Here is a 12776-nt window from a genome sequence, read left to right as displayed (position 1 = left end):
CCATTCTCAGAGGCTGTAAGACCTCACTGTACCTCTATGATTTATAACTTATGGTCTTGCATGGACAGAGAAATTCACTAACTTTCCTGAGTTCTTTACATGTAGCCGACACTGAGGCAGTTCATACAGGAGGGACTGAGGCTGATTAGGGGGATGCCTGGGGCTTAGGGCATCACCAAATAACTTTGTGGTAGACATCTAAGTGGGCACTGATATCACTGTCCCCTGAGCTAGGACAGAGGTCAGACTGGTTGGTAGGCATGTGGGTCAGTCCCATGCATCTTAACCACAAGGGTCATTAACTGAATTTTCTTTCCATCTTTCAGAGCTAGTTTTCATGTGCAGTGGGCACATACCCCCCCCACACACACACACATCTGGACCCATGCACACATAGGCTCTCACCACTTCCTATCTACTATTTCCAACTTAAGCCTCAGTCTCCTCGATTGTAAGGTGATTCTTATGCTTCCACCCATCATAAGTATTGAGAGGGTCAGTTACTGAATCTGTTATGGTAGCCTGCAGAAATGAAAGCATGTTTGACATATGTGGTTCACTGACATTCAAAAAACCTCCTTTTCCCAAAGGATTATAAAATAGATTGAAAATATTATTTTAATGTTTACACAAAAGGAATAATCCTGCCTCTGCTTTGATATTGTTAAACTTATTTGAGGAAATTCACATTAAAACTTTAAAAACTCTAAAGGGACTCTAATTAAGAATGCCTAATGAGCCTCCAGTTGTTTTTTTTATAACTCTAAAGTGATGATCAAATATAATTTACCAAACACTACGGTTCAGAGTTATCATTGTTAAATGAAGCAGAAGACCAAACTTTGCAGAAGGAATAGCACCGTAAAACTTCAGTTTTTTACCCCCACAAAGTCGTTGGGGGTTGTTTTTAAAATTTCCGTGTTCCAGGATATCAGAAATAGTGGCCGCCTTAGCTCTTCCTTAGGAAACTTAGAGATACCCTTTCATCCCCAGCCAGCTCAGTTACAGCTTTGCGGCAGGATAAGGTTAAGGGGATGGGGAAGGACAGGAAAGAGGAGGGAGGCAGAAACAGAAAAATCATTCAAATTACTTTGGTGACAGTGACTTCGAGTCTTCTCTGAAAGACAGACACGAACCTCCAGGATGCTGGCAGCCCGGACTGGGACGGCAGGGAGTCAGATCTTGGAAGAGAACCCCAAGTTAAGGAAACTATCTGGGCTTCCCATAGGGAGCAAAGACAAGTCTCCCAAGAAAGCTTCAGAAAATGGGAAGGACAGCAGCCTCAGCCCCTCGGGGCAAACCCAACTCAGGGCTCGGCAACTGGCTCTGGTGCGGGAAGTGGAGATGAACTGGTACCTAAAACTCTGGGAGCTGTCCAGTGAGCACACCACCGCCTACACCACCGGCATGCCTCACAGGTAAGCCTTGCCCCTCCCTGCACTGGCTTTATGAGACCCTGTTTGAAAGTGCTCTCCAGAGTGGATGCTTAGATTTCTTTTCCCGTGCTGCTGGAGATTTAACAACTCTAACTGCCTTACAGATGATTGACACTTCAGAATGTGTAACTACACAGAGCAGGAACTTGGTGAAAATGGCAAATAATACTCCCTGGATTGTTATTCAGAAAACACCCCTTGTAAGGAGGCAGTAGACACTCAAGAGCTGAGAGGAAGAAGGAGTATGACATTAAGATTTGTCTTAAGTAACAATAAGAGGAGTTCAAAGATTGTGTGAAAATGCCCCCTTCCAAAGCAACAACAAATTCTTTGCAATCTTTCTCCACTTCCTTTACCTTAAGACCTTGGGGATGAGGGAGGGAAATGTGTTTTGCTTGTTTGAAAAGTGTACAGTTGAATAGTGTGAACTTGTTGAATGAGAGCTCAGCATGCAATGGGGGTACAGAGGAGAACACATTGACCACCAACCTGGGGATCTGGGCCCCCTGTCTAAGAGAGCATCAGGAGAAAAAGGTACTTTAAAAAAAAAAAGAGGTGAATGTAAGACAAATCCCTGTAGATTTTCTCTCTGTCCTTTTCTCAGCCTCGGCTTCAAATAATGCAGAGGAGGAATAATTTCACAAATCCCAATCTTATAAGGCAAAATGTATGGAGTAAAAGTGTCTGGAGTCCTGAAATTTAAGAATACTTATTCACTATAACTGTTACTTTCAATGAAATGGTCAAAGAGTGGAAAACTTCTTTTGTAGAGACCAGTAGCATAGAAATTCCGGAATGTATTCTGTTTATCAAAGCATCCCAGTGTGCTCTGAGCTGCCCCATTTTTATATTTCTAATTCTAAAAAGATATTAATAGGAAAACATTTAGCAATTGAATTAACTGATGCATATAAATGAAAAATTTGTTGGACCACAAACTTCAAAATGCCTGAACTTTCATTTTTCAAACCTTTCCAAGGCAGGAATAAAATAGATATTTCCAAATCTAAGCCACTATTTAAAAATCAGCATTTAAAAAGTAGAAGAGGATAAAGTGTCTGGAAGTGTTTGATGAAACACATTTACTATTTATGGCTGAAGTGATTTGTCTGAAGCTCCTGTAAGCTGCTGTGCCTACATTTGGGATATAATAGAGGAAGGAGCAAGAAGAATGTTCTCAGTCAAAGAAAGCATGAATGAGTTTGTCAGTGTTGGGAATGTACCTCATATCTATAAATCTTAAACCTTAAAGCCATTATTAAAGAACTTCTGGAAAAAGAGTTAGATGGCAAAGGAAAGTCTCGATAATGTTTTCCTTCCTCAACATAGTCTTTTACTTACTCCAGACCAGAAACTTTCCTTAAAGGAGTCTAACACAGGACTATAAAATTCCTACACTATTATTTGACATTGTAATAACATTTATCAGGTCAGAGGTGAATATAAATTAAGGTAATCAGTTTGAGCCAGCAACTTTTGGGAAAAGAAAAACAAACTCTCCTCTTTTCTGCTTTACTCAAACAATAACAGTTTGTCATGTATTCAGGTGAGATGATCCAGAAGTAATTGTTTCCATGGTAACAATGGACATATTATTAATCATTGATTCACAATAGCCTTGTGAGTCCCTTGTCTAGTGACTGTGTTAAAAAACAGTGAAACTCATGTCTATCTTACATCATCAAAAATGAAAAATGTCTCCTCCCCCTTTATTTTTACAGCATGACATTTCCAGGAGGAAACTAGTGTGTGCAGATGGCACTAAGCCCATTTATAAATTAGATTTATTGCAGAGCTCAATGTGTATATAATTCAGAAAAAGGCAGTTTTACTTATCGCCAGCTCCTTTCCATTTTACACCCCAATGTTAGAACTACTGCCTTAGCTGAGTTCTTGAGATTAGTGGGGCAATGACAATTACAATGACAGTGAGCGATGGTGCAATCCCTTCAAATTGTAATGTAAGCATTTGAACATGCAGTTCCCCAAGCCACCTGTTTTTCTTTCATTTATAGATGTTGCCTGTGAAGAAGTTACAGAAAGTTTTTCTGGCCTTCCAATTGTCCTTTCTTCCAACAGCACAGCCCAAGAGTGATATCTCCATTAGAGACCTATATGTAGAAGATGAATATGATTAATATAGAATATAAACAAACGTATCCATCTGTGAAATTTTACTTACAGGACAGAATATGAAATGCTTTGAAAAGTCCTTGAAGACATTACACATTTGCTATGGGCAATAATTCTTTGGGTCTTTGGTTAATGGCCATCAGTAGGGAATTGCTAGAGGGCTCTCACTCCAATTTCTTTTCTGAGAAGATGGAATGAAAATATTTTACAGCAGGTTAATTCTAGTTCATGAGGGATTTGAGGACTGTCTTATGCCCAGATTCAATGGTAACTTATATTTGAAACAAAAGGTATTATTAAATGATTGGAAGAAATTGTTAGAGAAGGGTCCAGTAGTTTTGGTATATTTAAGAAAGAAAATTACAGGAATCAGGGCAGACAATGCACATTAGTCTGGTGGTAAGTGGTTCTGACTCCCTTTCTGGGACTGTGTTTGCATAGGACTACATATGAAACAATCTAATATAATTTGCTTCATACTGACTGGCCATTTTGCATAGTTGTCTGATGACCCAGTGATGCTGATGTATTTTAGATGATGGCTCATTCCTCTTCATAGAGAGGGAGGGTAGTGCAGGGGCCAGAGTCCTGGAGTTGGAGGCAAAGGGCTAGCTTTTACTTCCTGTGTAACTGTGGATGTGATTTTTTAAAAATTTATTTGTTGTTTTTATTTATTTTTTATAAATTTATTTATTTTGTTTATTTATTATTTTTGGCTGCATTGGGTCTTCATTGCTGTGCACAGGCTTTCTCTAGTTGCAGCGAGCGGGGGCTACTCTTCGTTGCAGTGTGCGGGCTCCTCATTGCAGTGGTTCTCTTGTTGCTGAGCCCCGGCTCTAGGCGCGTGGGCTCAGTAGTTGTGGCTCACGGGCTCTAGAGCGCAGGCTCAGTAGTTGTGGTGCACAGGCTTAGTTGCTCTGCGGCATGTGGGCTCTTCCCAGACTAGGGCTCGAACCCATGTCCCCTGCATTGGCAGGCATATTCTTAACCACTGCACCACCAGGGAAGCCCTGTTGTTCTTAAATAACGTTTTTTTTTTTCAGTTTACAAAAGTAACATCTGAACTTGGTAGGAAGTTTTAAAAACAGAAACATAAAAAAGAAAGGGTAACCACTGGTAATATTTTCGTGTGCTTTCACCTAGCCTTTTGAATTGGAATCATACTATATTTTTTCACTTAATAGTATGACAGCCTATTTTGTTATCTTAAAAACCACTTAAAATTTTCTAAGGACTATATATTATGGCTATATTATTGCTTAGCCATTCTTATTTTACTATTTATCGTTATCATAAATTATAATAAACATCTTTATATCAGACTTAAAAAATCATATCTCTGGTTATTTTCTTAGGCTCTATTTCTAGAATTGGAATTAATGGGAAATATTACATATATAATATTACATATACATATATAAACTTGTATATATTTATTCTTAATGCAATTGCTTTGTGAAAATATTTTCGCAGTGTACATTCCCTCTGGTAATATTCTAGAGTGCTTATCTCATTGTTTTTTCTATACTAGGTAGTGTTTATATGGAATCTATAGGTTGAGTTTTATAGTTTAACAAATTGTTGGGTAGGTTAATTACCTTTCGTGAGTTTGAGTTTCTTCGACTGCAAAAGAGGACTAATAGCATTATAAAGGACTGTTGTAAAAATTAAATGAGATAATGTAGAAATGATTTGAAAAGTAATGTATTTTGCTTTCAAACTCTTTGAAGTAAGGGTCAAGATGAGTCCCCATGTTGTGTATGGTGTATTTAAGGCTTATGAAGATAATTAAGGGTGACTCAACATATCTAGCAAAAATGTGCACTTCACCTAGCACCTGACTGCCGAGGATCCTATTGTGCTCAATTAAAATTTATGAGAGACCATTGTGTGTTCTTACAGAGGCTTTTTAGGAATTCATACGATCACCACCCTCCTGGAGAAAAGTGACTTAGGGATAGAATAGAAAGAGCTTGTAAATACTATCAGAATTAACATTCCAAACCAGAGCTGACTGAACCTATTTATTTGAACTGACTGGACATTTAGTAGGACAAGGCAACATATGAATGAATGTTGAGCTATAGCATTTCAATAGTGATTTCTACCATCTTAATAAATGTTTATTAGCTGGAGAGTACTTACACTGAGTAGTTATATTTCTAATATTTCCTCTCTGCTGTCGAAGTTCCCTGACTTCTTAGAAGTCATTAACTTCTGTGCGCTTCCAGAGGATCAGACGTGGTCCTACGGGAAGACAGGCAGTTCTCCCAGGTGAGTTTTGGTGGACTCAGTTCCTGCCAGCAGGGCAGCAGGTGATCCATGAGCATAGCAACCTCTGGCTTGGGTTTATGCAGGAAGATCTGGCTGTTGAGAATCAAGCCTGCGGTCAGCGAATGAACACTGAAGAGCTGTTGATTGAACATCTTCTCTGTACAAAGACCTGTAGGTGACACAAAGGAGAATTAATTCAGAATTCTGCCCTCAAGTTAGGTGCAGCTTAGGGGCGATGAGACATGTATGTAAATAAGAAGTGCTACATAAAAGAATGTCATAACAAAGCTCGGAGGAAGGAGTGAGTGCTCCCAGCTGCAGTGATTAGATCTGGAACCGCAAGATGCGCAGGACTTGAGCAAGAGGAGATGGGGGCCGGGGAAGGCAACCCATGTGGGGAAGAGCGTGAGCAAAGGCACAGACGTATGGAAGTATGGAATGGGAATGGAGAGCTGCTTCTATTCACGAGGCTCCTGCAACAATCCTGGAAAGGTTCTTAGAGGCTGGAGCTGGGAGTGTGGCCAGGAGAATGAGAGGAGAGGAGACCGTTTCAGAGACTTGGGAGTTGGGCAGAGACCAGGTGTAAAGGAGAGGCGGAGCATGGAGGCTTCTCTCAAGAAGATACAGTGGAGGTGGGGAGAGAGGATGATAGTTGAAGTCTGAAGCAGGGTCGGGGAGAAGTATGCAGGAGAAAGCAGATGTGTAGAAGTTTGTGAGCAGATTGGAGGAATCCAGGGGATAGAGAAAGTATGTAATGCAAGTAGTGAAGCAAAGTCCCTAAAGAGGAAGAAAATGGATTTAAGGGCACCAAATGCAGGTGCTGGCTTTGGCAAAGGGAAGTGTCGGTGGAACCTGGTGATGAAGAACACATTTCTGGAGTCCTGTAGTCTGCAGGACTGCACCCCAGTGGCACCACCTACCAGATAGAGGCTCTGGGCCTGACAGAGGCAGCTGACTTGGGGATTAAGGTCATAGATCCCGGAGCCAGGTTGTTGGGTTCAAGCCCTGCCTCTGGCACATAGTAAGTGTATTATTATACAAAGGTTAATTATACAAAGCATATTATAATATAATTTGTATAATTATACAAAGCATAATTCCTGCCCTTGTTATTATCATAAAACTATTATTGGATCTACCAAAATGAAGGATGCCTCCCTTTTCTGGAGTCTCCTGACTCTACTCTGGTTCTGTAAATGGGTATAAGAATACCTAGCTCAGAAGACTAGTGTAAATGATGTAAAACATGTGCTGTACATTGGACACGTGATCAATTTTGGTCCCCTGTCACTTCCTCTTCCCCCTCCTCTATCGACCTAGAACATAGTGAACAGCACCAGTAAAATGATATCAGGGATGACAGAGTGATGGAAATAGGCTACAATGGAATAACTCTAAATTTTTAAACCAATATTTTTTTCTTAGAAAACACTCTTGATTAGATTTTTTCTTATTAAAGAGAAAGCTCTTCTTTTTTAAAAAAGATGATGTATATTTCTTAGAGCAGGCACACTTTCTTTAAGTTTCTAACTCTTGGAATATCTATATGAGAAATTACCTAGAAGTATCTTTCCACAGATATTAGAATATGAGGACATTGTTGGGTAGTTTACTGTGATTTTAGACATATGCTAGAAAGATTGCTTCCTAGCTTGTTGTCCTGTTGTTTTGAATATTAGTGTAAATCTTAGTCTGCTGAACGATTGGATGAGGAATGAGAGGGTGAACCTGAATAGGACAGGGATTATGTAGCCAGAGAAAGTTCCTAGCATCCCAGCAGCAGCCTCTGGGGAGACGTGGGTCCTTAATGGTGACGATGATGTCCTGTGACTTAGGACCATAAGGCTGTACTTGCCGTGTGCAGCTGTACCCCCAGGGTGGTGAGTCAGAAGCAGACATACCTGGGCAGGCACACCCACCCTCACCGTAGGGACTTGCTTCAGTTTGCATCTCTGTGATTGCTATTTGGGTTGTCTGGAGAAAATTGAGCCAGTTTCTCACTGTTACATTCCTATGTTGGGCCATGTTTCTGTGTGTCCAGTTCCTTCAGAAGAATTGCGGACACCTTGAAGGCACTGTTTATGTTTTGGTCCTCTGACCTGCCCTCAGGGTTCTCTCCTAACTGGATGTTAGTGGATTATATAGAGCACAGCAGCTCCAGTTCCTCTTGCCCTGGTATCCTCTGCCTTTCCAGAGGACAGGCTCGTGCAATGGCAGGAGCACTGGTTGAGGGGTTTGGAGACATGATTTGAATCCCATTTTGCTCCGTGACCGTAGTTAGGTTTTAAAAGTTCTCCAGAACCACTGCCCCCTCTGTAAAATAGAAGACTAGGCAAGATGATCTCTTGGGCTCTTTCCAGCCCTGAGAATACATGGTATAATATAATCCAGAGCAAAGGAACAGAGTTTGATTTTCTGCTCACTGACCTTTATAGGGACTGTGCAGTTGTGTTAACTCTGCAAGAAAAAGGAAATGAGTTGATGCTTCGTTCTGAAGTTTTAAGAGCAGTAGAAAATTCTCTTTGATATTTAGAGTATATCATTTTAGTAATTGGTTGACCATTGCCAGATATGTTTGATTTTTTAGAAAATAAATTCTTTAATAGAAGGAGACAGAGTCACACAAACACCTTCAACTTGTAACGTCCCTGCTTATGAAATGTTTTCACTTTCATGACCTCGTGTGCCTTCTCGCAACATAAATCACATGTTCTTATCTCCTACTTTCTGATGGGAGAACGTGCCTCATGAAGGTGGCCTGTCTGATCGTCCAGGCCTAGACCTTGGGTCTCCTGGTCCCTCAGCCAGGGCTCTTTACTTGCTTTCAGTGTTTCCAAAACTATGGCACACTAGTACCTGAGATGATACTGGGGGACATGTGGACATTAAATCTCTCAGTGGTTTTATATTTGTTTTCATGAGCATTAGGAAAAAATGTATAACTTACACCTTAAACTTATGAATTCATGGTTATCATGGCAGGGGACAAAGCTAAGTTTTAAAGTAAGTAAGTCAGTTTAAAGGAAAATATTCAGTAAATATGAGTAGAGGTGGAACTCAGATCTGACAAAATCCTGAAGATGGTTCACAAAAGACTATTTAGTTCATCTCCTTCACATTTATCAAGCACCTATAAAGCATCATGCCATCTGCCCAGGGCTTCTTATATTCATTCCATTTAATCCATACAACAGCGCCATGGACTTGTTACAACCCACATCCTCACTGATGAAGAACATGGCTCTGCTTATTCACTTTCTGTCTATTGCTGCTTAATTTTTTCTTCTTTTCCCATCAAGAGACTAAAAGATTCCCTGGGCTGCCTCTGTGTGAATAGGCTCAAGTATATTCCCGGTTACCTCTTTGAGCCATTGCTATTTTACTCCATGTCCAAGGTTAGCCTTTCTAGTTCTGTCTCTATATATTGAATATTCTGCTTCTCCTGGGGTGGGGTAACATCATGCTGTGATTTTAAAATTTAGCTTTAGTTATTTAACTTAGTTTTATTTTATACAGCTTAGGTGTATTTTATATAGCTTGGTTTATTAATTTTTTACATTCACCCTTCAGCTTGTTGTGTACTTCTGGTGTTAGTCAACGAGAGACATTGTACATCTTGCTTTCTATATAAGCCTCCGGGGCTATATAACCTGGGGGCAGATCAGCATGGGCTCTGATGTCAGGCCAACCCAGTTCTGAACTCTGATTCCACTGTGCACTACCCACCACTATCTATGTGACCTTGGACCTCAGTCCCCTTACTTGTAAAATGGGAATAACAATATTAGACATTCATAGAGTTGGGAGGATTAAATGAGATATCTATCAAAGTTTTAGCACGGTGCTGAGTGCATAGAAAGGACCCTTCAGCAAATGCTGTTATCACTGTTCCCCTTTGGAGTGCCATCAGCCTTCATCTGTTACTTTACTTCCACAGTCTTTCTTTCTCTGGATTCCTTCCATGTGCTCCCTAAGCCTGGGAAAATTCCTAGGCTCTAAGAGAAAGGTCTTGACATTCTGCTTCCCTCCTTGCTTCACTTAGAACCCCGTTCTTCTAAGATTTACATTTATGCCCTCATTTAAAATCCTTTCTGATTAGCAAGGACCAAATATCTGTCTGACATGTCCTCTCTCCATGTGGAGAGGATCAGTCCATTGTCTTTGGAATAGAGAGGCCTGGGTTTAAAGTATGGCTCTGTTGCTGGTTAGCTGTGTGGATTTCAGCAAATCGTGTAGCATCTCTGAGCCTCAGTTTGTTCATCTCTATGGTGGAAACAGAAACATCTGCATTCTCTATCTTCTAGGATTTTAAAGGTTAGATCCAATAGTATGTGTGAAAATCCTTGGTATGCTATAAACCACTATCTATATATAAATAATCTATGGCTCTATATCTATATAAACCATAACCACTATATGTTTGCTACTTTATTATTTTTATTTTCTTCTGCCCTGAGACACTGGCTCTGATTCAGTCTAGAACATGGCTTGAGAGCATGGTTACCCCTAATCTGCTTCTCTAGTAAACACAAGGGCAGATACAGCCACACTTCTCTCCCAGACCCTGGGCAGGGTTTCTTGGGTACACTGCAAAGACCATAACACCTGCCTTCCTTTCCTAATATCAGCAACTGCTTACTGAATACCTATTGTAGACCCAGCCCTTTCCTTATATTATTCAATTTAATCCTTTCTAATAATCCGTGGTGTGGCTATTTTTTATCATCTCCACTTCATGGGAGGAAACTGAAACTTAGAAGATCCTCCCCATGGTCAGATTCAAGTAAGCAATAGAAACAGCACTTGAACCTGGATAGTGGACTGCAGATGTTACCTCTTAACCCCACAGAATATTTCCTCCCCAAGTTTGGGTTAATTGTGGATGGCTACTGAGATGTTACTTTAGTAATTTCACCTTCCACTTTCCATCACAGTACAAAGTTCCTTACGGGAACACAGTAAGGAATCACAGCTTCCCTATTCCTGCTTAAGGTCCTTGCCTTTGCCCTGTGAAGGGCTGGGAGATGTCAGGGAGCAGCTCAGATGGGGAGGAAGTCACTCAGGTGGAGAGCAAAGCGCTGTGCAATAGAGTGGACTATGGATTTCAATATTTCTTAGGCTTCTCTCCATCAAAAGAGCTATGTAAGAACAGAGGCCCTGGAGGCCCGCAAGCAGCATCCTCTATTAGATGAATTTAACTCAATTTCAGATCTTAGGTTTGAGTCAGTCTTTGGCCATCTCCCCTCATACAAGCTCTAAGAGGATTCAAGGGTTACACAGCAACAGCTGCCCCGGACTTTCCAATTTTAGATTATGGTTGTCACTAAATGGCATGTGCTAACGTTCTGCCAGAGATTTTCACTGTTGTATTTTGTGCTTTTGCTTCGCGGGAGGAGGAAGCTGCATAGTTCTGAGGAGCACTTGCTCCCACTTCTCTGGAAAGGACAGTTGAAACAATGTTTCCTTTCCCCAACAGCCTTTCTAGCCACCAGAGATACCTCAGGTGTCAGTCTTACAGTTTTGGAGGAAAATCTCCATCCCGAGCAAGACAAATTGGGAGTTTTTTGTGCATTGGCATACACATTGCAACCTAATCACAAACAAAGACTTGCCAAATATTTCTTCAGTCATCAGGAAATTAAACTGGGCTCCAGACCAGATATTTGGTTCTGGTTTCCAATCCAGAAAGAGCTTATTAAGGTTAGGCTGTGAGTAAATGCCCTTTACAAAATAAAAGTCCATTGATTTTTTAATTAAAGGTAACCCTAGCTGCTAAATCCTGAAACCTCATTGACCTGATATAAGAAAGTTTATTTCCTACTGATGTAAGTCCAATCAAGGGTAGGAAGTTCCAGTTAGGTGGGATCCAGGCTGATGCAAATTCTGTCATCTTCAGCTTTTGTTTTCTAAGCTGGCTGGTGGCTGAGTGTTGACATTGATCCAGCAGACAGGAGAAGAATATGGAGGATCATAGGGAAGATCACTGTAAGTGGCAGCTGTGGATAGAAGTCACATTGGCTGGAATTCAGTCACATGACCACACTGAACTGCAAGGGAGGCTGGGAATTGTAGTGCAAATGTGTGCCTAGGAAGAGAGGAAAACAGGCAAGGTGAACAGCTGGCCGGTTTCTGCCACAGAACCATGGTCAGAGCAGAGTGAAGGAGGTGCTGAGGTAGAGTCTGGCTGCTTCCTGTAACAGGGAGGGGCCAAGGCACTCCTTTCCCTTCAACGTTATTCCTCTCATTTGAGGCCTCACCCCCCCGAACCTGGCCTTTGCCACATGGTGGGTAAATCTCTTTTGGCTTCTCTACTTGGAACTCAATTTCCTGTTTCACTGAGAAGATTGAGAAGATTGATGGCCCTTCAGAAACCTGCAGATGGTGATTTGATATCAGCTTGGCAGGCACTTGGAACACAGCCTTGCTAATGTCAATCCATGGGTGCTCAGCTCCCATTTTGAACCTCTCAGAGTTTTTTTAAATTGCCCTAAGAATCACATGTGGCTGAATGAGCCAGGAGCCTTCCTGCAGCTTCTGTTTTATTCCTCCTGCAGGCGGTTGTGGAGTTGCCACAGTGCAGCAGGTCACCCCTTCCGACGGTAACAGCCACAGGCTCTGGCTGACAGCTCATGAGGCAGGATCAGGCACGTGGAAACAAAGACCAGAGAGCCTTGTTGAGAGCCAAGAGAGCTCACTGATTCAGTCTCTTATTTCAGAACTGGACAGGTATGTGTCTTTAAGAGGAGCATCTACGATAGTATGTTCATTCAAACAATGTAATCATTACATATGTTTTTCTATAATGCACTTGCAGGATTCTTGAAGACAGATAAGCCAGTTGCTCTGTTCCCAGCAGCAGGGTGCACCATGGTTTTGAATATAATATTATTAGTAAAACTGCATATGTTCTGGCATTCCTTCTCCGTTTCGCTA

The 12776-nt window shown here is 41.2% G+C and overlaps 1 protein-coding gene across 1 annotated transcript in view; it reads left to right on the top strand.

Annotated features, from left to right (window-relative positions):
* Positions 1-775: 775 nt before the first annotated feature.
* KCNAB1 (potassium voltage-gated channel subfamily A regulatory beta subunit 1) overlaps positions 776-12776 on the top strand; it is a 419545-nt gene continuing 407544 nt past the window's right edge. Inside the window, exon 1 of the mRNA XM_082394420.1 lies at positions 776-12569. Coding sequence (XP_082250546.1) covers positions 12352-12569 — 218 coding nt within the window. The 5' untranslated portion in view covers positions 776-12351. The remainder of the gene's footprint in view (positions 12570-12776) is intronic.

The sequence above is a fragment of the Balaenoptera borealis genome (genome assembly GCF_965194805.1).
Source record: "Balaenoptera borealis genome assembly, chromosome: 5".
Taxonomy (NCBI): domain Eukaryota; kingdom Metazoa; phylum Chordata; class Mammalia; order Artiodactyla; family Balaenopteridae; genus Balaenoptera; species Balaenoptera borealis.
This window is presented reverse-complemented; position numbering and strand designations above follow the sequence as displayed.